At 41.6% G+C, this 24,867-nt stretch overlaps 2 protein-coding genes across 2 annotated transcripts in view; both read left to right on the forward strand.

Annotated features, from left to right (window-relative positions):
• The window catches only part of osbp2b (oxysterol binding protein 2b), a 41,221-nt gene extending 29,134 nt beyond the window's left edge, over positions 1 to 12,087 (forward strand). Inside the window, exons 4-14 of the mRNA XM_053420859.1 lie at positions 340 to 538; positions 1,605 to 1,725; positions 2,675 to 2,738; positions 3,222 to 3,374; positions 3,461 to 3,706; positions 3,844 to 3,964; positions 4,519 to 4,622; positions 5,171 to 5,266; positions 5,596 to 5,780; positions 5,911 to 6,131; positions 7,482 to 12,087. Of these exons, the coding sequence (XP_053276834.1) occupies positions 340 to 538; positions 1,605 to 1,725; positions 2,675 to 2,738; positions 3,222 to 3,374; positions 3,461 to 3,706; positions 3,844 to 3,964; positions 4,519 to 4,622; positions 5,171 to 5,266; positions 5,596 to 5,780; positions 5,911 to 6,131; positions 7,482 to 7,624 (1,653 nt within the window). The 3' untranslated portion in view covers positions 7,625 to 12,087. The remainder of the gene's footprint in view (positions 1 to 339; positions 539 to 1,604; positions 1,726 to 2,674; positions 2,739 to 3,221; positions 3,375 to 3,460; positions 3,707 to 3,843; positions 3,965 to 4,518; positions 4,623 to 5,170; positions 5,267 to 5,595; positions 5,781 to 5,910; positions 6,132 to 7,481) is intronic.
• A 2,591-nt stretch (positions 12,088 to 14,678) lies between these two features.
• Positions 14,679 to 24,793, forward strand: LOC128438470 (trichohyalin). The gene is made up of 20 exons (XM_053421053.1): positions 14,679 to 15,159; positions 16,093 to 16,176; positions 16,279 to 16,374; positions 16,788 to 16,895; positions 17,009 to 17,084; positions 17,199 to 17,313; positions 17,402 to 17,494; positions 17,580 to 17,692; positions 17,828 to 17,951; positions 18,055 to 18,174; positions 22,199 to 22,312; positions 22,546 to 22,776; positions 22,956 to 23,051; positions 23,208 to 23,309; positions 23,392 to 23,550; positions 23,651 to 23,782; positions 23,875 to 24,107; positions 24,213 to 24,339; positions 24,417 to 24,500; positions 24,581 to 24,793. The coding sequence occupies exons 1-20, from the start codon at positions 14,724 to 14,726 to the stop codon at positions 24,791 to 24,793; spliced, it is 2,856 nt and encodes a 951-aa protein (XP_053277028.1). The 5' UTR covers positions 14,679 to 14,723.
• The last annotated feature ends 74 nt before the right edge of the window (positions 24,794 to 24,867 follow it).

Genomic DNA, 24,867 nt, shown 5'->3' on the forward strand with positions numbered 1-24,867 from the left:
CATGATATTTTTCAGTATGGCATTATTTGTTGACTTTATTATTGATAAAGGTTTTATAGTTATATTTTAATTGCAAATAAGGAATCTTAGACTTGAACATGAACCAAAATAAAAAAGAAATTCCCTCGATGACCATATTATAAAATAAGGAGAGAAGTATTTTGCAAAAATCTGGGCTGTTTGTCATAACAAATGGAAAGTAACTTGAAACTTGTTAAAAATAACGATTCTTTCCCCAGGTTGTGAATCTTTAAAAAACTTAAATGATTATTATTCTTTTTTTTTTTACTTTCTGTGCCTTCAGAGACGATATTTACTTGTGTGAATGTGATCCCTCAGGCGTGTCGAGACTTCTTGGACCTAGCGGAGACCCACAGTAGGAGATGGCAACGGGCACTGCAGTATGAGCGAGAGCAGCGCACTCACCTAGAGGAGACCATTGAGCAGCTAGCCAAGCAACATAACAGCCTGGAGCGAGCGTGGAGAGAAGCACCCACGCTTGTTTCCAACAAGCCCAGTGCCCCGACCACCAACAAGGGTGAGAATGTCTGTCTGGGTGTTGCCTACTCCTGCAGGCCTCAGTGTGGGCCTCACTTTATCGGCTAAAAGTTATGTGTGGCTCAGGGTCAATACTGTGGGTATTCCTCATGTGGAGGAAAGAAAATGTAAGTAGGAAGGATTCAATTAATTTATACTTATGTTAGAGATAGCAATTATCTTCATAGCTGTAGGTCATCCGGTCTCTGCGGTCTCTGTAGTCAGTCTATTCATCAAGTTCTTTCTCTTATTTACGTATCCCTCCCTGAACAGCTCCATGTGTCAATATTACCTCATGGTCATAGCGCCACCTGCTGATTCGCCATGAAAAAGGATGTTTTTTAACTCCACTGTGCATTGTCCAACCCTCCCCAAAATTCTGACCTATGATTAGAGTCCCGACCTGAACAGATATATTTGTCTGTATGTGGTGATAGTGATAGCACCAGCAGCTGATCAGAGTGAAAATTAAGTTGTTGTAACTGCACAGTACATTGTCCAATCGTGCCTAAATTGCTCACAAGCCTCGTTTCACAACTCTATTTCAATTAACACAAAATTTTCACTGTGTTGTCTGCACTTGATGGCGTGGAGAGTAAAGCGTGATTAGTGGGCGTGGTTCGGCATTTAGTGTCAAAATAGGAAATAGTGTCACTTTCATGGTTGATGGAAAATAATGCAAATTTATGTTTATGAAGGTCATAGTTTACCCTCCTTTTTAAAAATTATCACTTTTCATTCGAAACAATATAAATAAGCTTATATAAGGATTTGTGCTCCTCTGTTGGAAGCTCCACTTTTATCACAGATAATTGAATGTTGGATACAGAATATGAGAAGAGCACCCTGAGGAACCTGCATCATTCAGGCTCGTTAACCAGCAGGCACATTGCCAATTTCACTAAGCTTATTATTCCTATAATTAATTGCCACGGGTATGTGATTATATGCTGCTCCCTCCTCAACTCTGTAGATTAGAAAGTCAACATCATGTGATTGTTCTCCTGGTGCTGCAGGTTGTCTGAATGACTGCATGTACTCACTCAATGCATATGTCCCGAATGAAGGAAGCGAGAGGCCGCTCAAAGAAGACGCAAGTGATGAAGATGAGGATACTGAGTACTTTGATGCCATGGAGGATTCCCCTGCGTTTATCACAGTGACTGCCACTGACAACACACAGCACAGGTCAGTTTTCGTCTTGTCAATGCACTGTGTTTTCTCAAGGACAAGGACAACTGAAAGAGAAACACAGGGAAGAAAGTTGCTATAGATTATTTCTGTGTGTGGTCTAATTAGTAGTGAGTCTGACTGTGGCTGACAGCTGAACAAGGCTCTATTTATGGCTCATGATGTGAGCACACGTATCTTATACTGGTGTCCCTTCACTTTGGGATGTTTTTAATCTGTTTTACATAAATGGAAAAGCCTCTGCTTTCCTAAAGCAGTGAAAACCAGTTCCCTATTGTAGTTTTTGCTCTCAAATGTAGCATGTTTCTTTATTGTATTGGAGTCTATCTCTTGCTGGCAACTCTACTTGTTTCAGTCTTTAAATAAAGGACCAGTTCATTCCAAAATGGGTTGTTTGCTTGGCTTGGGATGATGCTGGTTGCAGCTTCCTTTCTGACCTGTATATTCAAAGTTCAGGAAAGCAGAATCCAGAAGTGTTTGCCGTTGTCCTGAAAGTACTGTTGTCGATATTGACATTATTACTTTATGATGCCCAGCCACCGCTGCTACTCTGCTTTGTTATTCAGAGTTTATTAATATTAAACATATCACTTGTCCAATTAGCACCAATTTCGACACTGCATCTCCTTGGGTCCTTTGATTTCTGGAATTAGTAGATAGATGAAAAGAGCTTCTTCCTTCCTGTAGCAAGGAAAAACAATTTCTTATTATTGTTTCTGCTCTCGAGCATGTTTATTTACTGCAGTGGACTGTGTCTTTTTCTGGTAGGTCATTAGTATGGCTCCTCTCATGTAAAATAACCCTCAGCTCCCATGTGTGCGCTGTGTGTGTACTGGGTGTGTATGGAAGTGGTAAAGCATGTAGAGAAATGTTCTGTATCTCTATGTACTTGTGAATGTGTGCGTGACCAGTAGCGACGGTGGAAAACATTTTCACTCTGTTTCAGGCGATCCAGTAATTTGAGCGGAGCAAGCGGAGGTCACCCCATCGACTGGATCCAGGACGACCATGTAAGCATCTCTCCTCCTAACAAATCTGACTTTCTGATCTCACATAGACTCATTCTCCGTTGCTTTATTCCTGCAGCCATCTTCACTTGCTGTTCTCACCCTACCCTACATTTATCCATACACAAACACACACACACACACACACACACACACACACAGCCTTTGATTGTGTTTCCTGGTCTCATTGTCATCCATGCGGTGCCAAAGATACACAGCTGCATCTTTCCACTAAATCTTAATTACCAGTGAAACATCTGCTCTCCTGTTCCCTCGCCTCTTGTTCGCTGCTTCGCTCTCTCTCTCTCAAACACATGTCTTCTCTTCCCTCTCCTCCTGTCTTTCACTCGCTCTGTCACTGTGTCTGGTGATGTGCTGCCAAGCACAAGTTGAAAGCCTTTCTTCAAACTGTTATATATCAAAATATTATTAAAAAAAAAAGTTACAATCCCACTTTCCTCATCCCCCACCCCCATCTAATCCCAGATGTCTCCAGGCTGTAACGATGTGTCAGGGAAGGAGCTGCAGCCCCGCAGACGGAGGCGGACTCACATCCCAGACAAACCCAACTACTCCCTCAATTTATGGAGCATTATGAAGAACTGCATTGGCAAGGAGCTCTCTAAAATCCCCATGCCTGTAAGTGATTGAGGCACGGTGCTCCTATTGCTGACAGCTTGACAAAAATTGTTTATTACATCTTCAATTCTTTCTCTTCCATTCAGGTGAACTTCAATGAGCCGCTGTCAATGCTGCAGCGACTCACCGAGGACCTGGAGTATCACGAGCTCCTGGACAGGGCTGCGCGCTGCGACTCCTCTCTGGAGCAGATGTGCCTGGTCGCTGCCTTCTCCGTCTCCTCCTACTCCACCACGGTCCATCGGACAGCCAAGCCCTTCAACCCCCTCCTGGGCGAGACCTACGAGCTCGATCGCCTGGAAGAGTTTGGCTATCGCTCGCTGTGTGAGCAGGTAACGGTGCTGCCACAGGGAGTTGTTGTTAAAACAGGCACTGATGTGCATGCACAAGTTCTGACAGTGTACTCCATGCTTATATGAACATATTCCTCATTTTCTACTTTATCTTTTTTGTCTTTCTATCGTCTAAGGTGAGCCATCACCCCCCTGCTGCTGCACATCATGTGATTTCCAAACAAGGCTGGACCCTGTGGCAGGAAATCACAATTGCCAGCAAGTTCCGTGGAAAATACCTCTCTATTATGCCTCTAGGTAAGACATTTCACATTCAGCTGGGAAGCTAGCAAACTACGTTTGTAAATATAGGCTCAATCATACAAACTGAAAGGCCACAGTCTCAGACCTTAGAGAAGTGGAACACTGATCTGCCTCCCACACAATCTCACATCAGAGCGTGTGAAAATGAATCAGGAGCGTTTTATGATCCCTTTGACTTGCACATAAAATATGGGTATAAATGGAGGTATCTGTAGCTGTGGGACAGTAGCGAGCAGGGGTCTGTTGGTTTAGATAAATGAGAGATTTGATATATACAGGCCAACCAAGGGACACAGGGACATTAATCTGACTTCTCTCACTTTTTGTCACACAGCTGTAATAAAGTTAAGTGGAAAGTGTCAATGGTGGAATACATGTTATCAACAAAGCTGCAGGTAGAATTGACAATGTTCAAAAACAGATTTACAGTCACAAAAACAAACCCACAGTCTAACACATCACTTTCAGGTCTGCAGTGTCAGACTGAGAACAATGGTAGCTGTGATATTTCATTTCTCTTACACCCTTTTGTTCCTGTTGCACGCCAGGTGCCATTCACCTGCACTTCGAATCCAGTGGGAACCACTATGTTTGGAGAAAGGTCACCTCCACAGTGCATAACATCATCGTGGGCAAGCTGTGGATTGACCAGGTTTGTTTTACTCCTCTTTGGTTACTATTCAGCCACAGCTCCAAACCCGCAGCCCTACTTTACTACGTCTGGCCTTTACCCAGGGTGAAAAGCTTAGTGGTACAATCCAGGAGATCTCTCATTCCCCTTAGTTAAGAGGGGAATCAGAGCAAAGCCTTCAAGCACATTAATAAGGAGCCTCACAATTTCTAAGGATTTATCTGTAGCTTTGATCTCCAATAACAGCCTAAAATAACAGCTTCCTCTTTCTGTGAAGGCCCAGTTATTCATGGGGAGGAGGGGAAGGCTTCACATCTCTCTGTCTCCTCAGAATGTGTTTCTTCTTTTTTTCTCTACCTTGTATTTAAGTTTTTAATGTGTCCACGACGGCCATGTTCAGAGGCATTGTATTATATTTTCAGGTTAGTCTGTCAGTCTGTGCATCCGTCAGTCTCATTCTTATTCTTGTTGAGGAATGTTTTCCTCTCCTATTAACACTCACTCAAATATCATTCTGAGTGCGTGTGTTTGTCTCTCTCACTCTTGCAATATTTTTTGTATTTGTGCAGTCGGGGGACATTGAGATTATGAATCACAGGACCAAGGAGACCTGCCAACTCAAGTTCTCTCCCTACAGTTATTTCTCCAGGGACGTCCCACATAAGGTAAAGGATTTCTGACCTTGGTATGATGTCATACAGTTCATAGTTACTTGTGAAATGGTGTATTTAGATGGATTTCATTTTCCTTTTGGGGATTTTTCAGGGCCTACACATGCTCAAATTCTCACCAAAGTTTGCAGGAAATTCCAAACCCTAAAAAGTATTTGAATTCGGGAATAATTTGAAATGGGCGTGGTAAATGGCTCAACAGCGCCATCTAAGGAAAAGCCCCTCAGTCAGCGTTCACAAGTCTTCACAAAAATTGTTACACCTGTGTATCATGACCAGACGCACAATTATTTTCTGATTTCATTTATTTTTGCTGATATCAGGTGACGGGTGTAGTGTCAGACAGCGGGGGCCAGGCTCACTACATCCTCTCTGGTACGTGGGATGATAAGATGGAAAGTGCCAAGATCGTTCAGAGCAGCCGAGGGGGCAGTGGATCAGAGGGCAAGCAGAAGACCGTCTATCAGACGTTGTCCCCCAAACTGCTGTGGAAGAAATACCCTCTCCCGTAAGCTTACCTTGACAGCTTCATAAGGGAAAACAGTGCAATATATGAGTCATTGTGGTTGTATAACAGCTGCAATGTTCAGTCGATATTATTGATCATCACACACTAAGTCTACTTCATGCTATCTCAGGGAGAACGCAGAGAACATGTACCACTTCTCTGCTCTGGCATTGACCCTGAATGAGCTGGAGGACGGAGTGGGACTAACGGATAGCCGCCTGAGACCCGACCAGAGGCTGATGGAGGCAGGGCGATGGGATGAAGCAAACTCTGAAAAACAGAGGCTAGAGGAGAAGCAAAGAGCTGTGAGGAGGAGGAGGGAAGCAGAGGCCTCAGACGCTCTGGATGACGGTATGAAATTGAAAACACAAGTGTGATGTCTGATAAGCAAAGAGATGCTGAGTAAAAAAGACAGAGACGAGCAGAGTTAGAAGAAAGGAAGAAGTGAGGCAAAGGGCGCAGAGTCAAATTCAAATTCAGTTAAAGCTTAATCGTTATAATTAATGTTTATATCAGAACAAAGAAAACAACTGGCTTAGAAATAAGCATAAAATACCTGCTTTGTGGTTTGAAAAGCCCAAAATAAAAGAGTCTGTAATAAACAGTAGGAGAGAATTAACCATTGAACAAAGAGCATTTGGTTCACCAGTCATGTACCTGAAATTATTTAGTGTGGAAGCTAAATTGTGCTGTTTCAACGGACATGATATATCAGGTAGTTATAATCAGTTTGCTTTTAGATTGTGGGTCTATGATGCAGTGTTTCTGCAGCAATGGCGGAAATATCTCCAAGAAAGAAGTTTGAAGACTTTAAACGGAAGGGGGGAAGCTTGTCATATTACGAGAAAAAAAAAAAGTGTGTGTGTCTGTCTGTGTGTGTCTGTGTGTGTGTGTGTGTGTGTGTGTGTGTGTGTGTGTGTGTGTGTGTGTGTGTGTGTGTGTGTGTGTGTGTGTGTGTGTGTGTGTGTGTGTGTGTGTGTGTGTGTGTGTGTGTGTGTGTGTGTTGTGCGTAGGCTAGGCTGTATCAATGTACCCATGACTTGTCTCTCTTTTCCTCCCTGTATTGGTGATCAGAGTGTGATTATGACTCTGGTGAGTGGGGGTTGTCCTATGCCCCTCTGTAATGTATCACTCCCCCCCTCACACACACACATACTACACTACAGTACACTACATTACACTACACTAAACTCCATTCTCTGTGTGTCCCAAGTGTGGTCTGCTTCTGTGTGGGAACTGCATGATGCCCCTCTCATGTCAACTTCTCCAGATCCTGGAGGAAAAGGAAAAAATACTTTTTCCTTGACATTAGATCCAGCCTCAACAATATATTACACTTAACATTTAAACTTTAAAATCTACAAACATTCTCAGTTTGAAGCCACATTGGCAGGTTTTTGTTCTGCAAAATGTGTTCTGCAACGCTATTATTTACTTTATACTTTGATATACTTCCCAGCATAACTTACTTTAATCCAAGTTAACGTTATGCTTGATGCTAGTGGCATGAAGCCAGTGATGTAGGTTTTGCATTGCACTTATCACTGCACTTTTTTAGTTATCCCAAGTTCAGAGCTGCATGAAGGTGAATTGATTTCTCAGTGAATTGCCTGCAAGTGTGGCTTCTCCACTATAGGGTGTGACTATAGGGTGCGATTTGAATGTTGCTGGTTGAATTGACACCTGAGCTTCTTCCCACAGGTCGAGAATACGAAGGCTACCAGCCGCTGTGGTTTCACCAGAGGAGGAACTCGATAACTGGAGAGACAAACTTTGTGTACAAGGGAGGTTACTGGGAGTCCAAGGAGAGACAGGACTGGAACACGAGTGCTGACATCTTCTAACCCAGAAAGTGACCCCAGATCACAGCCAACCTCAGCAGACAGGAAACGACTCAGCCGCTGGTCCTGGCTCATGAGCACTATTTGGACCTTCTGTGATGATGCAAACGTGTATGTTTCACACGCTCTCGGATAACACTGTACCTCCAAATGTATACACTCACTCTGTTCTTACACGGGGGGAAAAGACGGGGCATTCCCTGAGTCCTCCTCTTTGACACCATACTGAAACAGCAGTGAGGTAACGTGTGGATGTGCGATAATGAGGTGGGGACATCACACAATAAAGGCCCTTGCACACTCCTGAAATCAGGTGCTGCGTAAATGCTACCCACAATGCACTTTTTTTGGATCACCCTATCACAGAGTTTTACCAATTGGATAGAAACTCGTATCAAAGCAGCTCACAACTATCAACTATAAACAGGGATAGAATCATAGAAACACAAGTGTTGAATACACGTCAGTCAGTTATTTTAAGAAAGTTCCCATCCTTATATTTATCACATTTGATATAAAGCTACTTTATAAGTTAGTTAACGTTTTCCTTCGCAGGATTGAATTCAAGTGCTCATTTTCTCTTAAAGAGGGAAGTTAACGCCTGAACAGGGTGTCTAAAAGATTTCTGTCTAAAAGATTTATTATGGAGACCCAAAGTGTCAAATAAATAAAGACAAATTTTAATTTAATTTATTAATTACAAAACAATGAGATATAACCATAAAATTTGGAAATAATTAAAATTATATATATATATATATATATATATATATGTGTATATATATATTTATATATATAACTCCTTTTTAATAAAATGTCTTGCTGCTTATTAGTAGTCATATATTTTGTTGCAGTTGTATCTTATTCCAGCAGTTTTATTTATTTTAAATATTTACTTTAGTTAAAAGCTTATGATGTGATCGGTAAATAGTCACAAACAATAGTCATTGGAAAAAAATACTTTACCTGCTAAACAGAACTAGAATGGGCTGCAACAAATTTAAGATTAAATACTCGATTATTTCCCTTTACTGTGGTTTTATCTGTGTTCATTTATATGATTGCTAGTTTTATATTTAGAAAATTTTCTGCAGTTTGGTTCTCCATAATCAACAGCTAATATTTGCCTGAGAAAATGGTATTGTTCTTATACACTAGAGGCTTGTTCATCCTAACTGATAAAACATTCAGCGATGTAGAATTGTGTTTTACTTGGTGTGAATGTTGGGGTTTCCTTCCAGCTCCCATTAAGTATGTAGTTATTCTGTTCCCTAGTCAGTTAAACTCTAGTCCTTGTAGTGGTTATATAGCTGCTGGCCCATTTCACACTTTAAAAATGACACAAGTCTAATGCTTCATTTCAGTCGTATAAACATGCTTTAGACATCTTCCATCTGTAATTCTGGAGTCAGATTTCTACAGTAGTCAGTCCTTTAATTGTAACTCAACAGTAAAACATTCATATCACTTAAGGAATCACCATCAAAGACCTGAACATGCACGTTTCACTGTGATTGACCATAGATTAGAACATATCTCTGTGTTGATGTTTTAGAAGATCTCACTTCGTACTTCTTTACCTCGTCCTCTGGTGCTCTACCATAGCAACACATACCGTATCCTTGGTGACCATTTTGAGTGACATCATTCTCAGTGATTGTACAAAGTATTAACTCTGCGCCAAATCACCAATGAGGCATTCAGTCATTGCCACCCAGGGCATCCTGTTGGTTTCTATAGTGTACGGTGCACTAGCTCCACAGCCTCCCTCATCAGTCACTAACCAGTGGTCCCAGCAGGACTACTCTACCTGAGACTGGAGGGGTTTCTCTCAGGGGTCCGGAGTGGCTTCAGCTGACGGGAGGTCAGGGCTGGTTCCTGTAGCACACCACTGTGTCAGTCAGCTTTAGCCACAGAGGACTCCCCCAGTTGCTGCTCCAGACTCACCACAGCATACATGTCGTCCTCCCATTCAGTGTTTGTGGACACGCTGATCTGGGATCAGCTCACAAGGGTACCCTCAGTCTTTTGCCTTAAATCGACTGAACAAGGGAAAGAGTCCTCTGACCTGTGCACTACATGTCTACAGTGACAAGAGTTTTGAAAACCAGTTAGTATTTTTTGTAATTATTGTTAGGAATGTAGACTTCAAGGCTGGAGGTATTGTATCTATTGTTTGTCTATTTCTGTGAATATTTTGTGATAAAAGAATGATACTGTAATGTAAATTTAAGAATAACTATACTAATCTGAGTATTAAGTTATCTGTACAGAATATTTCAAATCTGACATAATTGACTGAAAAGCCTGAAGAGTTTCCTGAAATATACATTTTTAAACCAGATTAATTCCGTGAAGATTGAAGTTAATCGTGTTGCGATTCATCTTTTATATTTCCATAAACTGTCTTAACACACTGAAAATCATTTTAATAGAGTAAATGCTAGCACATTAGTAACTGTGGTTCAGTTATCATTTCTTCTGATGTGAAAAATGAAGTGGAAAAGAGATTCATTCATAATAGAGTGCCCCTCCGTGTGGGCTGATAGAGAGATGATATGAGCTCTTACAATGTTCACTAATGGTAATGATTTTGATGAGATGATTGATGATTGATTTTTTGCACAAGAGATGTTTCTTTACCCATCGACATAAACGGTTTTAATACATTTTTGATTTGTGGTTGTAAAGAGCACAGTTTGAGGCTCCATCACTAAATCTCTTGTCTGGAACATCCTGCTAAAAGAAGTAATATAGCATTTATAGGAAATATGTTTTGGATTTTTTCATGAAAAGATTTTCACCTCTGTCATTTCTGATGCTACAACCGGGAGCTGGTTAGCTTAGCTTAGCATTAAGACTGGAAACAGGGGGAAACAGCTACCCGGGTACTGTCTGAATTCAAAGAATCTACCCACCAGCATCTCTCAAGCTCACAAACACGTTATATTTTCACATAATACACTTTGTGTTTGGAGCTCACTGAGAATCTCGGCCTTTTGTCGGCACATTAAGGAAGCCATTTAGCAGCAGAAAGTATCAAAGTGCATCGGAGCAGAGGGCCTTCGTGCCACTCACGTCACCGCAAGTCTCACACTTTGTGTTTTGAACAAAGATGAGATGTTAATTTGTCAGATTTAGAGCTGAATATAGCTGGATTTGTTTTTTTTAAACCTTTGGACTGAACCAGATTAGTTTCCAGTTGCTAGGCTAATTACCTGCTGTCTTTTCTGTATGTTAAATAGTCATGAGCGTGGTATTAATCCTCTCATGTAACGCTTAACAGAAAAAGACCATAGAGCTTATTTCCCAAAATGTCGAGGTTGTGCACACTTTAAATCATATCAAGCGAGATGTTTTATTGTTGCTATCTTGAAAAATCATCATCGTGCATTTAATTCTGTATCATCGGGCACAGTCATGACATCTCATCACTGCTGAGTGGTGCCGAAGGAAACTGTACAACTGGAGAGTTGATTTGTGATTTTCCTTTTTCTTCAGCAATCGAGTTGAAGTTCACTAGAGATTTACTTTAATATATTGTGTTGGAGATGATTTTATACTTGAGAATACATATTATATTTTGAATGATAACCGAGAGCTCATCATACGTTTTAGTCAATATATTTTCAAATAACTCGAACTCAGTGCGTGACAGGGACTTGCCTGTTGAAGTTGCCCCACTGAGGCCTGTACAGTCTCGGACAGCTGTAGCAATAATGCAGTGAGGTGTAGATTTGTTAGATAATGGCTGTTGTTCCTTCAGACAGTTGTCTCCCTCATGCAGAATGGGGAAAAACAACCAAAGTGTAAATGGAGAGTGTACTGAGACTAAAAAAAGCTCTTCATCTGCCTTCCTTATCTCAGAGGGATCCAATGTAAAAACTCCCTCAATGTTTCTCACATTTCGTCCCACCCGACTCTTAATTCACTGTGGTGTGATCTTTTTTTATGCTTTCTTTTTCTGCCATGTTTTCTATCTTCTCATGGGTGCCATTGTTCTTATGTTTCATACTGTTTGTATGGATAATGAGTTAGATTAGTGTGCACATGCTGCACACTCGTCCTTCTCATTCATAGTCAGTTGTGAGACAGAGGTTCACTGATGAAGACAAGGGAGATTTTCCTCACAGCGTCTAAACTCAACCCTGCTTCTTATCAAACTGTGACTCACAGCTTTGAGGTGAGACTGGGGTTAAAAAATCTGTATGAAAGTTTTGAAATGCGTCACAACAGCGGCCTGGCACATGAGGTCAAAGGTGACAGACCTGCCTTGACTGCTACTCACTATCTCCAAATACACAACAGTGTATTCAGGTGAAACCGCTGTCTCAACTGAGGTTTTTTCCTTTTTTTTTAATAGTCGGTTTTCTCCCTTCATTTATACTTGTAACATCGTCTTTAAACAGCAAAGACACACAATAATGGAAGATGAGGATAATAAAGTTGTTATTGTTGACACTGAATATCTGTCTGCTTGGTTTTCTTTCAGTGGAAGTGTGAAGAAGGGATCAATATATTTGGTGTATGGGAGATTTTAGAATGAAAAACTGTCTCTCACTGTAACTCCCAGAACTAAAACTACTGTATACCGTTAATGGGATGACTCAAGAATAAAAACAACATATTACAAAAGGCTTGCATACATTTGTTGAAGGAGCTGTCACAGGTTTTAAATGGCTTAAATTGTCCTAAAATTAGTGTTTCTATATCTCTGCCCTATAGAAAAAACATTCAGTTACAGGAAATGGCACTCTCAATTTCTTTTAATTGAGGGAAAAGTCAGGACTCTGATGACCATATGTTGTATCTTACTATCTTATATGATGTTATATATATTGTCAGGGCCTTATAAGTACTAGTAAGGGCAGCACTGGCTGTGTCTTCTTTATTCTCAGCCGGGGTTAACAATTTACCAGCGATAGTATCTTATCTACACCACAATCTTAATCTTTATAATCACTATCATCAAAAAGAGAAGAAAAAATTATGCAAAATATACTTTTTTTCAACACAATTTAATTTCGGTAGTTTAAGGGAGTTCTATATATATTCCTGCAATTTATTTTAAGTGAGATTATAATTTTATAATTACATAATATACGTTTTTTGTATTCTATTGCCCATATATTAAATAGTTTAAGCATCCACATTTACATTGTAGGTGGGAAAATAATTACACAAATATAAGATCTAGGTCAATCGTCACAATAATTTTGTTTTCTTTTATATTTATATATATATATATATATATATCTGTTAACTCTAATATTTTTTATATTAATATTTGTATCATTTTACGGCCCCTGTATTGCTCTCAGTGTTGATTAGAGGCTGCGGCTACACTCAGAAACCATTGAATATTTATCTAACTCTATTTAAATGTGAAAATATCCAATGTGACGCAGCCATTGGCGCTGAGCTTGCCGCAGTGCGCGCGCCACCGCGCCTCCACTCGGCGTCGCGAGCTGTTTGACGGTTTCCAGGACAACGGAGGGAAGCGTCTGTCAATCAGGACTCAGAGCAGCTGATCCGCAGAGTCGAGGCTCCTGGTTGGTTTCCTCAGAGTAAGTTTGATAAGTTTGATCCAGAGCTGCGATGGAGGAGGGATTTCGATTTTACATGTGATGTATATGTTTGTGTCTGAGTATTACACAGCTCCAGGTGAGTGAAGCCAGTTTGACCCAGAGAAGCCTCTGAATTCAGGTTAACTGTGTGTGAAGCCACATGCTCGAGTTAAACTTTACTGTGTTTTCAAAATCCACTGATTATGGAGTTAAACAGTGTGAAACGAACTTCTGAGCGACGTCTGTGAGGAAGATGTGTGTAAAATGCTTTTTTCCGTGGTTATTTAAAGTCATTGTGGCCGACGTTAGCTAAACATCTGAGAGGAGAGATCCTTCATGGACCTGCTCCTCTCCTGCACTTGACGTTCATCCGGTGGAAGAGGGACAGACTCAGGAATTTATGGTGCTCTTAGTGAAAAGAAGTCTGTTTGTCCAGCTAACAAGATGAATGGTCTTGGTTTCCTGGACAACTGAGCAACATAACCCCCCCCCCCCCCCCCACACACACACACACACTCTTTCCTTGGTCGTGTTGTGTCTGTTCTCCTGCTGAACGTCTGCACATTTGTCCCCATGCAGCATGGAGATGAACCACCATGACGGAGCAGATGCGGATGCAGAGGACACCGATGAGCTTCTCTACACTGGTCTGATCTGTTATACATTGTTTTAACATCTACTTCCCATAATGTGAGTTTAACCCTGATGTCTGACCCCAAAGAACTGGATGTCAGCAGCAGGGAGTTGGACCTTGAGCCTCGGCCTCTCAGACTGGATCACTGCGACCTCCTGATGGATGCCATCGATGCTCAGCTCGGTCAACTGCAGGTTTGTGACACAATCTATCTGCTTCTCGGCATGTGGTTTCAGGAATACATCTTTTAAGCAATAATGTGACTACCTCCAATTCCAGGTCCAGCCCCACAAACAGCAGGACATTTTCAGAAAGCATGACTGCAGCGATACCGGTAATTCCTGTCATTATAAAACTTATTGTGATTTTTATTTTGAATCTTTATAATATTCTGTGTTTTGCTTGTTTTCTAGCTCCACTTCAGTGGAGTCGATCTCCGAGCAAAGACACAGGCCTTGGAAGTACAACTCAGACACATGACACACCAATGTCTTGTCTTGATTTAATACGCACTCCGACAATGAAGCAAACATTAGGTAATATTTCAGTACTGTTGCAGGAAAAAAATTTTCTTTTTAAAAGTTAAGAGCCAAATTATTCTAAAAGGATTTATCGGCATTTAAAAAAAATTGTCTGGTTGAATCTGCAAAGATACAACAAAAGTGAAATGAGTGAGATTTATACATGTATATATACTGTATGCAAATAGTGTATTTACATATATATGTCTATATTTAAGGCTTCTCTCCTTACTGCAAAAGGAAACGTTTTCCCTCAACAACAAAACAACTAATCTTTCCACTCCTGTAACCCAGAGAGGAACACAGGCTCCCGGGGGAGTCCTGACACTCATGATGACACTCAGAAGAGATTGGACAGAAGAACAAGAGACAAAGAGGAAATGGAGTGTCGGAGAGAGGAGGTCATCTGGAGACTCGGGAGGCTGCTAGGGGACACTTGTGAGGAGGATACATTGACAGGGGAAGCACACATTCTTTCAGACAGTGTCTGCACTGAGGACTTTGTCATGCGCTTCGGTGAAGAAATGCTGGAAGTGCCATTGCCCGAGAGTCATTATCGACAGCAAGACATAGGAGAAGAGGCTGGGAGGACAGAGACATCTGACAGTGATCAAAAAGGACAAAATGTTCTTCATATTAAAAGACGAGGATCAGCAGCACAGGGCAGAAGCAGTCAAGAAGCAGTGACTTCTCTGTATTCCCTGTTAAACAGCCCAGGTCAACGAAAGGAAGTGGAGAAGTGTCTTTCAAATAACTTTGGAGTGAACACATCACATAGTGAGAAGGCTCCACGGAGGCTTGGTCACGATAGCAGCCGTAAGTAAAACCTTCCATCTCTTTGGAAGACAGTAAAAGAGCTCCAATTTGAGATGCTTGTTAGGATTAAGAGAAAATTAATAATCTGTCTATACTTGTTCATCCATCTGTCTGTATGTGTGTGTCGAACATTTTGATCCAGAGCTGGTTAACTCAACCATTACTTGACAGTTTGCCATTAAACATGTACTAAGATTAGTATTAATGTTCCAGGGATATTCACAACCACTTCGTCAACTCTAAATTGTCCTTAGAACTAAATTTATGTCAAAATTCCTCTCCACCCACATTAACAAGGCATTAAAAAAACAAATCTTAATTGTAACTAGAACATTAAATCTAATGTACACAGAATTGGTCTTCCTCCAACTAATGGGCCTGTTTCCCTGAAAATAGCTGAACACATTCATTATCCCCAGACGATTAAAGCTTTCCATTTAGGACATGAGCTTTTTTACCTCACATGGAGATTTCATTAAGACTCACAAAAGCAAATTTGTGTAAGCACCTCCTCCGAAGAGATCATGTTTATAGCGCTGTCTGTTTGCTGTTATGTTTATTTGTTTCTTTTTTTTGTGAGCAAGATTACACAAAAACAGATTTCCACTTAACCTAGTCAAAGTTTGCACGATGGTCCAGGAAAGAATGCATGTTGGTGCTAATCTAAATCAGAGGAAGGATTCCGTATTTTTCTCTCTTTCTTTATATAAATTTGTTTCTGGCAAGAATTCATGGATGTGGATTTGCTTTTTAATCAGGCAAATTTCAGGGTCTGATATTTATGAGTTTGATGCAGCCTGATTGAATTCAAGGGGACTGTTTGTTCCAGCACGTTTGTTGTTATCGTTGCCTCTTGGCTCTGCTAACTTGGCTCTTGCTTGTGATCCCATTACGACCCAGTTACACCTTTTGATTCTCTCGCTTCCCTCTCAGTGTCTCACAGAACAGAGGTTGTAATAGAACGTGAAAACAAACAGCACAACAGGAACTGTTCTCCTCAGGCTAGGTGCCTGGCAGGTACTACACACAGATTACACTGCATCTGCTGCACAGTCCAACTGATCCTCTTATGCATCTGTTCACTGCAAACAGTGACTTGAGGTTGCATGTGTTTTACAGGAGTACCTGTGAGGAGTTTTGATTCTGTGTCCATTGCAAGTGACCTGGACTCGGTCAGCACAGAGCGAGTCAGACAGCACATCCACACACGGCCGGGTGAGAGACTGCAGAACCTGTGAAAACTAAACATTACAGCGGTCCTGGAGGGCAAATCACAATGTGAAAACACAAGAACCAACCAGAAAACACAACAGCGAGTAAACAAACACAACAGCGCTAACAAACGATGGTACCCGCCATCAACAAGGCTTGTCGCTGATTGGATGGAGGCACTATCCGTCCAATTAAATTCCCTCCAATAGGAAAAGTTGACAAAACATGTTTTGGGATTTTCTGTTGTGTTTCCTTATTTGTTGCTGTGATTTGCACTTTGCTGCATTATATCAAAAATATCACCTGTACAAATTACTAAGAGCTAACAATGATATGTAGAAAATATTTAGAGCATGACAGAAAAATATATATATTAAATTGTAGTTAACATTGTTAGTGTCGCCCCACCCCCCCAGGATGGCGCGCTCTCATTGAGTCTGTCACGGGCGTGGAGGATTACTTTACTAACCAGAGTGATGATGACACACCCACACAGGAAGAAAGCGACCCTCAGTCTACATCAGGTAAAGCAAGAGTTCACTGTTTATTCTCTAATTCAATGAGGCTGTGGAGACTTAAAAATAACTTCATCTCAGAATTTTCCTAAAAACAACATTGTTTTCTTTGTTTTGCAAAGTCCACAGATCCTCGTTTGGCAGTTTTCAAAAAAGAAAACTTCGGAAAACTCAGCATAAAAAGAGAGAAAGTTTCAGGTAAAGCAAAGGGAGCAACATTTTAAAACTGTGTCTTCTCTGCAATCTTTTCATTAAAAGAATTACTTACACAGTTTTTCAGTCTCATACACTGATTATTTTTACATCTCCCAGACTCAAGTTTTCTTTGGGAGACGACGACAAAGACACAGATGAGGAAAGTTCTGAGAGGACATCAGAGAAAATGCAGTTGACCAAAATGAAAGAGCAGCACACTAATCTCCGACAAGTAAGAATGAATTTTATTATATTATTTAGTAATTTCTTCCATGAACACGTGCAAGATATTTCACATCATGTTTGTGTGTGTGGTTTAGAAATGTGAGAACGAGGAGGAGACACTCAGGTTGAAGAGGACTCAGTTAAAAGACGTTGAGCTCTGCCTTTCTGAACTTCGGCTGAGAAGAAAGGTAACGGGCAGCATCTTCAATAGTAAACTCTGCATAGAAGTCTCACTAATAAAAAAATATTCATAGGCTATGGTTTTTCCCCCAGCATGCCTTGCAGGAATTAGAGCGAGTGACTGCACAGAGAGCACAGGTGGAGAAGGAGAAGAAGACTATGGAGTCCAGTCTGAGAGACAGCAGGATAGAGAGAGACTCGCTCAGGTATCCCGATATTTTATCCTTCTTTTTTTTTATAAACAGAGGCAGATGGACAATGTCACACTGCACCAACAGGATTCTGGACTTAAATCAATCTTAGTTCTGTCAAAGAGTAACACAACAATGAATGTGTTGTAGTTGCCAAGTGGAAAAGTTGCAGAGACAAAGAGATTCTTGTCTCCATGATATCAGAGACATGGAGGAAGAACTTGAAACTCTGAGTCAACGTCAGAAGCCTCTAAAGGATGGATCCTGCTCGAAGGTAATGAAACCTGTCCAAACCAATGGATCAACTGGTTCTTTGGTCAAGTCACATGTTTTAATACGTCAGATTTATTGTTCTTCTCGATGCTCCACTCAAACAGAACAACGTCATCATATCAGTGCTGGAGAGGGAGGAGATGGAAAGACAGCTGGACGGTGCAAAAACTGAACTGTTTGCTGAGCAGAGACGTGCAAGAGAGAAGCTGGAGTCCATGCAAGAGGTGCAGTATCAAGGCCCAGTCATATACTTTTCACTATGTAAATTGTAAACCATAACTATTTTAATATTATTGAGGTAATAAAAACACCTCTTATATATAACATAAAATTTGTATTAAACAACCAAATTAGAAATAATTAGAAAGTAGTGCTACGTTGTAGCACTATCGGGCCCAAGCACAGGCATTTTGAAGCCTGTTGTGGTCGATGGAGAGAGCGGTCAATGACCATGCGTTTTGCACACTGCGGCAAGGACCAACGCTTCACTTCCTGCGTCCGTCGAGCGATGTCGATCCTTGCCTGCTAATTGCTCATTACGGTCCATGCCATCAATTCCACATCACACTGTGAAAATTGTAAGTAAATCGAATGATAGTTTTTTGTTTTTTAGTTTAAATTATTTTATTAGTTTAAACAAAACAAACAAATATTAAAATTTTAAAAATGTAATTAAATAAAAGGTTTAATAAACAGATGCCTGCAGATGACTCTAGCTGGGACTTATGAGCTGGAAAAAACAATGGGACCCTAGCATGAAGCCGTGACTAGCCAAAGTTCAAATTTGATAACAATACCAAAGAAAATGAGTATTTGACAGATTTTTTCCTAAGTGCATGTCTAGGCGTTTTCCACAAAGTCCATTTGGAGACTCCAAAGGACCCTTTGTAACCAACCTGGCCAAAAAGGCTAATTTTACGCTCAAAATCATATGTTTATATAAAGGAGACATATGGTCATATGGTTTTGAATTTATACAAATAAACATCTTTAATATTTTTAGCAACATGTAGCAGTCACGACGGGGACGAAACACAGGCGCACGATGCTCTGGGACCAGCTGGACACTGTTGCTCAGTGACTTGCTTGATGTCCCCGTATATTTTTCCCGTGTAACAGCCCATCTCAGTGTTGGAAATTTCATTGGCTAAACGATACGCCAGTCATCAGAATAATCCGTGACGATGTGCTGATCGGTAAAACAGCGCACCTGGAGGGCGCCCTCGGGCGGATGCTACCTTAAGAAGTTAAAACAAACAAATGTAATCATATGAACTAGTTAAGAACACATATTCATACTGTGCAAGGAATACACTTTAACCTTAAAATGACATGAAGGACATTATGAAAAATAGATAAATTATGTAGAAATCCGTAGAAACAAGATATATAAACGCAAATCTTCCGCGTTATTCAATAAGTTCTGTTTTCTAGGTACATAAAACTGTCAATGGTCTATTTATAACAGTGAACTATGAATACGTATAATATGAGTATCTGCTGATGAATCCTTATTAATCGTTTATTGCCAAGGTTGCAGCTGAATCACTTCTCTCCTATATGAATCCTCACGTCTCGTACAGTAGGACTGAATCTTAAATCTTTTACCACACTCCGATCAACTGAACTGCTTCTCTCCTGTATGACGCCTCATGTGTAAATTTAGACTGTCCCTCCGGCTAAATCTTTGACCACACTCAGAGTAACTACAAGGTTTCTCTCCCGTATGACTCCTCATATGTGAATTTAGATTGCCCCCTTGGTAAAATCTTTGACCACAATCAGAGCAACTAAAGGGTTTCTCTCCTCTATGACTCATCATATGTGAATTTAGACTGTACCTATGGCTAAATCTTTCACCACACTCAGAGCAACTACACGGTTTCTCTCCCGTATGACTCCTCATATGTGAATTTAGATTGCCCCTTTGGTCAAATCTTTTACCACACTCAGAGCAACTAAACGGTTTCTCTCCTGCATGAATCTTCATATGTGAATTTAGATTGCCCCTCTCGCTAAATCTTTGACCACACTCAGAGCAACTAAACGGTTTCTCTCCTGTATGAATCCTCATATGTGTATTTCGATGGCTCCTCTGGCTAAATCTTTTACCACACTCAGAGCAACTAAACGATTTTTTTTCTGTCATACATCCCATATCACTTAGAGGCTGTTTGTTATTTCTTGTATTTAAACCAGTCTGATGTTCCTTGGTCTCCATCCAATCATCCTCACTGTCTTCAGTCTCATTAGAGTCTTCAGTCTCCGACGTGTCTTCAGTCCTCAGTACCTTGTTGTAATTGTCCATCAGGACCTGAGTTCCTGGCTGGTTCTGGTCCTCCACAGTCCGCTCTGCTCTCCTTCGTCTCACTCGGATGAAGCTTTGACGATTTAAGTTTTTCTTCATCTTTTTTACTCTTCACAGCAACAGGATCAATGTGAACTTGATATCAGCCTCCTCCAGTCCTTGAAGCTGCTGTCCATCCAGATGGTCCACAATTCCTCCTGTTCCTCTTTAATGTGGGTGGGCTCTTGGTCCTCCTGGTCCACAAGGGGGCTCCACTGCTGCTGCTCAGGGGGAACCCCTTCTTTATTCACTATCATTTGCTGGACGTCTGCAGGACACACTGAAACACAAATGCACACGTTAATCATTTCAGAGTTTCCTGAAGTGTTTGAAAAACTGGTGTTGTGTCGTTTAATGTCGACTGTTGTGACTTTTTAAAGGATCACATTCAGGACGTAGAGAGGTTGAGGTTGTTTACAGTTGGTGATACAACGCAGCTCGTATAGGAAGCAGCATAAAACAATGTGTTTCTGGAAAAAAGGTGTTTCATTTTTAGGCCAAATTAACCAATTAGGTCACTAACAAAGGAGAACAGGGCAAGGGGAAGTAAGTTAGTTGGTTAAGCTGCTTTCAGACCTGTGGGTTAAACTCAGAGAAATGTGTCCAGACTTTCTGTTTCAGACATGAGCAACAGATCAGCAGGTTTTCTGCACAGACTCGTTCACAACAGCATCAGAGAGGTTGAGCCATAGATATATAAAGGCTAGATGTCTTGTCCGCGTTGCCGGCCAACGGAGTCGAACGTCCGCACATGGCGGCCATCTCCGCTGCTCGAGCTGATGCTAGCTAACATTACATTATTATTATAAAAAACAGCTGGCTCCCATCCACTCCCATGTTAAACCTTTGTGCGGGTCACAGCAGACGCTGAAGCGCGACGCTGCTCCGCGGCTGCCTAGTGCCGTGAAGCGATAGTTTCGGCGTCGAGTCTATTTTTTCCGCTTGACGCGAGCGTATCGCGCCAGGAAATACATTGAAAAATGATTTTAAACGATATTTTATATGACATAAATGATCAAATATGCATCCCATACTTTGTATTCACCTTCTGTTGTCTTGGAGTTTTAATTTTACCACTTTTACCAACCACATTATTAAATGTCCCCCTCTGCCCATCCACTATAGCCACACAAGCAGTCATAAAGATAAAAAGAGGGGGGGGGGGGGGGGGGGGCTACGTATAGGCTTGAGTGGAGAATACATAATTTACCCTCGACACCTGACATTTAACGGAGCAAACAGCGGAGAAGTTCTTCAACATGGATGACATTAAATTAATAATTGAAGTGGAGAAGTGCAGTGAGTTGTATGATTCTCGGAACATGTTGTATAAAGACATCACCAAGAAAGACAAATGTTGGGACGCTGTTGCTTAATGTTGGAGCAACAAGTGAGTATATGCTTGAATACTACTGGATCAATGGGTGATATTATTAGCGTGGCTTCCGCGTCCGGTGTGAACAGCCAAGTGCTGGCGCGATGTGAACCCGGCGTTAGCCTGTTAGCGGTTCCTCTAGGGGCTGACCTGCTCTGTGCAGCCGGACTACGGGCTGCATCGCGGCATCGAGCAGCCTCCCCTAGCGGCAGATCTCCCGCTCGGACTGCTCCACTCGGTCCTGGTACTCTGCCAAGGTTTCCTCAAGCCCCGCGAGGATATCCTCCTTCACCACCCTGAGCCGCTCGGTTAGCATCGCTCTCAGCGCCGGGACATAAGCATTTCCTCCTCCTTTCTTTTAATCAGTTTGAAGGTGCGAACTTACTAAATGTATCCTCCCAATCATGCATCATAAGAAAAAAAATTATGTTTGTGTATCAAAAGACTTGTCAATCAATTCAAATGCAATAACAAACTTTATAAAAATCTGGATTCTGTGTTATAAAATATCTTTGTGTTTCCACAGAAGTTAGAGCAGACTCGTGAAGAACTCCAGAAGGCCACAGAGGAAGAGAGCTCACAAAGGAACAGATGTGTTTTTCTGGAAGAGAAACAGATCCAGAAAAAGGAGCAAATTGAGGTGACACCTTCTATCATCACACTAATTATACATTTTAATCCGTCAGGCACATAGTAATTTGTAGGCCTCTGCTATCCTGTAATTCTTATTCTCCTCCATTACTCTCCATATTATAGATATTTCAGTATTTCAGGGCCATTCATTTTGACATGAAATAGTAGGTAAACACTGATGTAACCTGAACGGAACAGATCCTTTATGCCATTAATGATCGTTGTCTATCTTATTCTTAGCTACTTGAGGTTCAAGTAAGCAAGCTGCAGGTTGAACTGGGAGAAGGTAAGATCCGGGTGGGTGCTCTGGAGAAGAGGTTGGCCGAGAAGGGGCTGCAGCTGCTGGATTTCCAAGAAAAACATGGGGTCTTGCAAGCAGAAAGAGACGGCCTGAAGGGGGAGCTACATCACCTGAAAAACCAGCAATACAAAGCACTGAAGGAAGCCCAGGAACAAGCCAACAGATTGGTGGTGAGGGCTGAGGCTTTCTGAGGTTTAAATAATTCTACAAGTCACTTTTCTAACGTATAATTTCCAATTTATCATCTTCAAGAAAAGAATGAGTTGATGCTGGCTCATAAGCAGCAAATCTAAAAGGTGACAAATGAGTCTGAAAAGTTAAAATCCTGATTCATCTCATTCCTCCTCAGGTTGATCAGCAGGCTGAGGAGGAAAAAGCAGGTGCTTTGAAAGAGCACACACGTGTTCTCACGCGATGCATTGAGGCAATGCAAAGCTCCATTAAGGTCAGTGTGTCACCGGGAACATGTAAAATCTATAGAATCCTCTATTGGCTGTAAAACCAACATTTTCTGTGTTGTTTAAATTTTTGTTTTAGTCTAAATACAGAGTGAGTAAAAACACTACATGGTTACTTTCAAAGTCCTCCTCTGTTCTGGCAGATAAAAGAAGAAGAGGCAAAGCAGCTGCGGATCTCTCTGGAGCAGCAGAGGGAGGAGGGAAAGAACCACGAAGAGGAGTTGCATAAAGACGCCTCAGAAAAGGTATTCTGATAATCCATGTGCCTAAAATATGCAAATGTTTTTCAGTACGATTACATTAAATGGACGGCATGCTCTCATTTAGGTGAACAAAGCAATAGAGGAGGAGAGGAGGAAGTGGGAGGCAGAAAAAGTGGAGACTGTGCAGGAGCACTGTGGGATACTGGAGGAGCAGAACAAAGAGATGCAGCGAGAGAAGAGTAGAGCACAAGCTCTACAACATAAAGTGTTGGAACTAAAAACAGTAAGGGGAATCGCTAACATGAAATGCAACATTACCATCTTAAATAAATCAGAATACATTTTCAGTCTGTTTTTTGCATGATTTGCTTTCTCTCTGTAAGAGGATGCAGGAGTTGGAGAGTGAACGTTGTGCACAGCAGAGAGAGCAGGAGTCTTTGCTCGCTGTTATTTGTAGATCACTGAAAGAGGAGCACCAGGCTGAGCTGCAGAGGTTGAAGAAACAGATTGCACAGGTGAAGGAAAACACAAAAATGCATCAATTGTAGGCAAATAAAAGGAGACACTGTTATAAAAAGGGTTTACCTGGTGGGGTCTGTGGTCACAGGAGAACCAGAGGACGGCGCTGCAGCTTGACAAGGCTGTTCAGCTGGCAAAGAAAGAGGCTGACAGGCTCCGGGTGACGCTGGAAGAAAGGGAGCGAGGTTACAACAGAATCACTGCTGAGCTGGACCAGCAGCACAGACACTGGGCCCAGGAGCTGGGAGCAGAATGCCAGCATGTGCAACTCTTAGTGGAACAGAGTGGAGCCAAACAAAGAGCTGTGCAGCTGCCTGCCTGGTATAATGTCCTGCTCTGGCTTACATCTCTATCTGGTTTAGAGTGGATACTCTGTAGGCCACATGCTGCATTAGCTTCTCCTGCTGATGCCTTTGTATTGTGCAGTCCAACAGTAGCCGAGGCTCTAACAACCCTGAGAGCGCTGAGAGAGCAGCTGGAGCACTTGATTATCCATCTACACCAGGAGCTGGGTTCACAGAAGCAAACTACAGAGCAGCTGAGAAAAGACAAGGTACAGTTTGGGCTTTACATACTACAAAGGGCCTGGTGTTTGCAAATACAGCTTTTTAAATGTTCATTTTTTTTCAGGAGCGAGAATTGTGCGCCCAGAGGCAGCAGCTCAGGGTGGAGCGAGATAGAGCCTTAGACTCTGTGAAGGAGCGTCTCATTCAGGTAACTCTATTTTTATGTATGGTCAAAAACACAACAGTTAGAGCGTCACTGCAATGTTTTGCCTCGTGACATTTGTGCAGGAGCACATTGAGGAGTTGAGCAGCCTGAACAGGACTCAGCTGACTGATGGAGGAGCTGAAGGAGGAGCAGCTGGATCTCTGCGCAAGCAGTTGAAGGCCAAAGACGTGGAGCTCAGGCAGGTTCAGAGGAGCATGGCTCAGTGGAAGCAACAGACTGCAGCTCGTCTGGCATGCAAATTTGAAGAAGAGCTGACCGCTGAACTGGAAAGGTAACAAGCTAAAAAATAAAACAACTTTCTACTATGTCGAATAACAGCCACATCATGTTGAACATTTTAAAGTTTGGA

The sequence above is a fragment of the Pleuronectes platessa genome, chromosome 4, assembly GCF_947347685.1.
Source record: "Pleuronectes platessa chromosome 4, fPlePla1.1, whole genome shotgun sequence".
Taxonomy (NCBI): Eukaryota; Metazoa; Chordata; class Actinopteri; order Pleuronectiformes; family Pleuronectidae; genus Pleuronectes; species Pleuronectes platessa.

Excerpts from the sequence above, each read along its gene's own strand:
- LOC128438470 (XM_053421053.1), top strand. The coding sequence starts at position 14,724 with ATGGAGTGTCGGAGAGAGGAGGTCATCTGGAGACTCGGGAGGCTGCTA. Across the intron at positions 15,160-16,092 it reads GCTTGGTCACGATAGCAGCC|TGTCTCACAGAACAGAGGTT; the intron begins GTAAGTAAAACC and ends CTTCCCTCTCAG. Across the intron at positions 22,313-22,545 it reads AGAAAAAGGAGCAAATTGAG|CTACTTGAGGTTCAAGTAAG; the intron begins GTGACACCTTCT and ends TCTTATTCTTAG.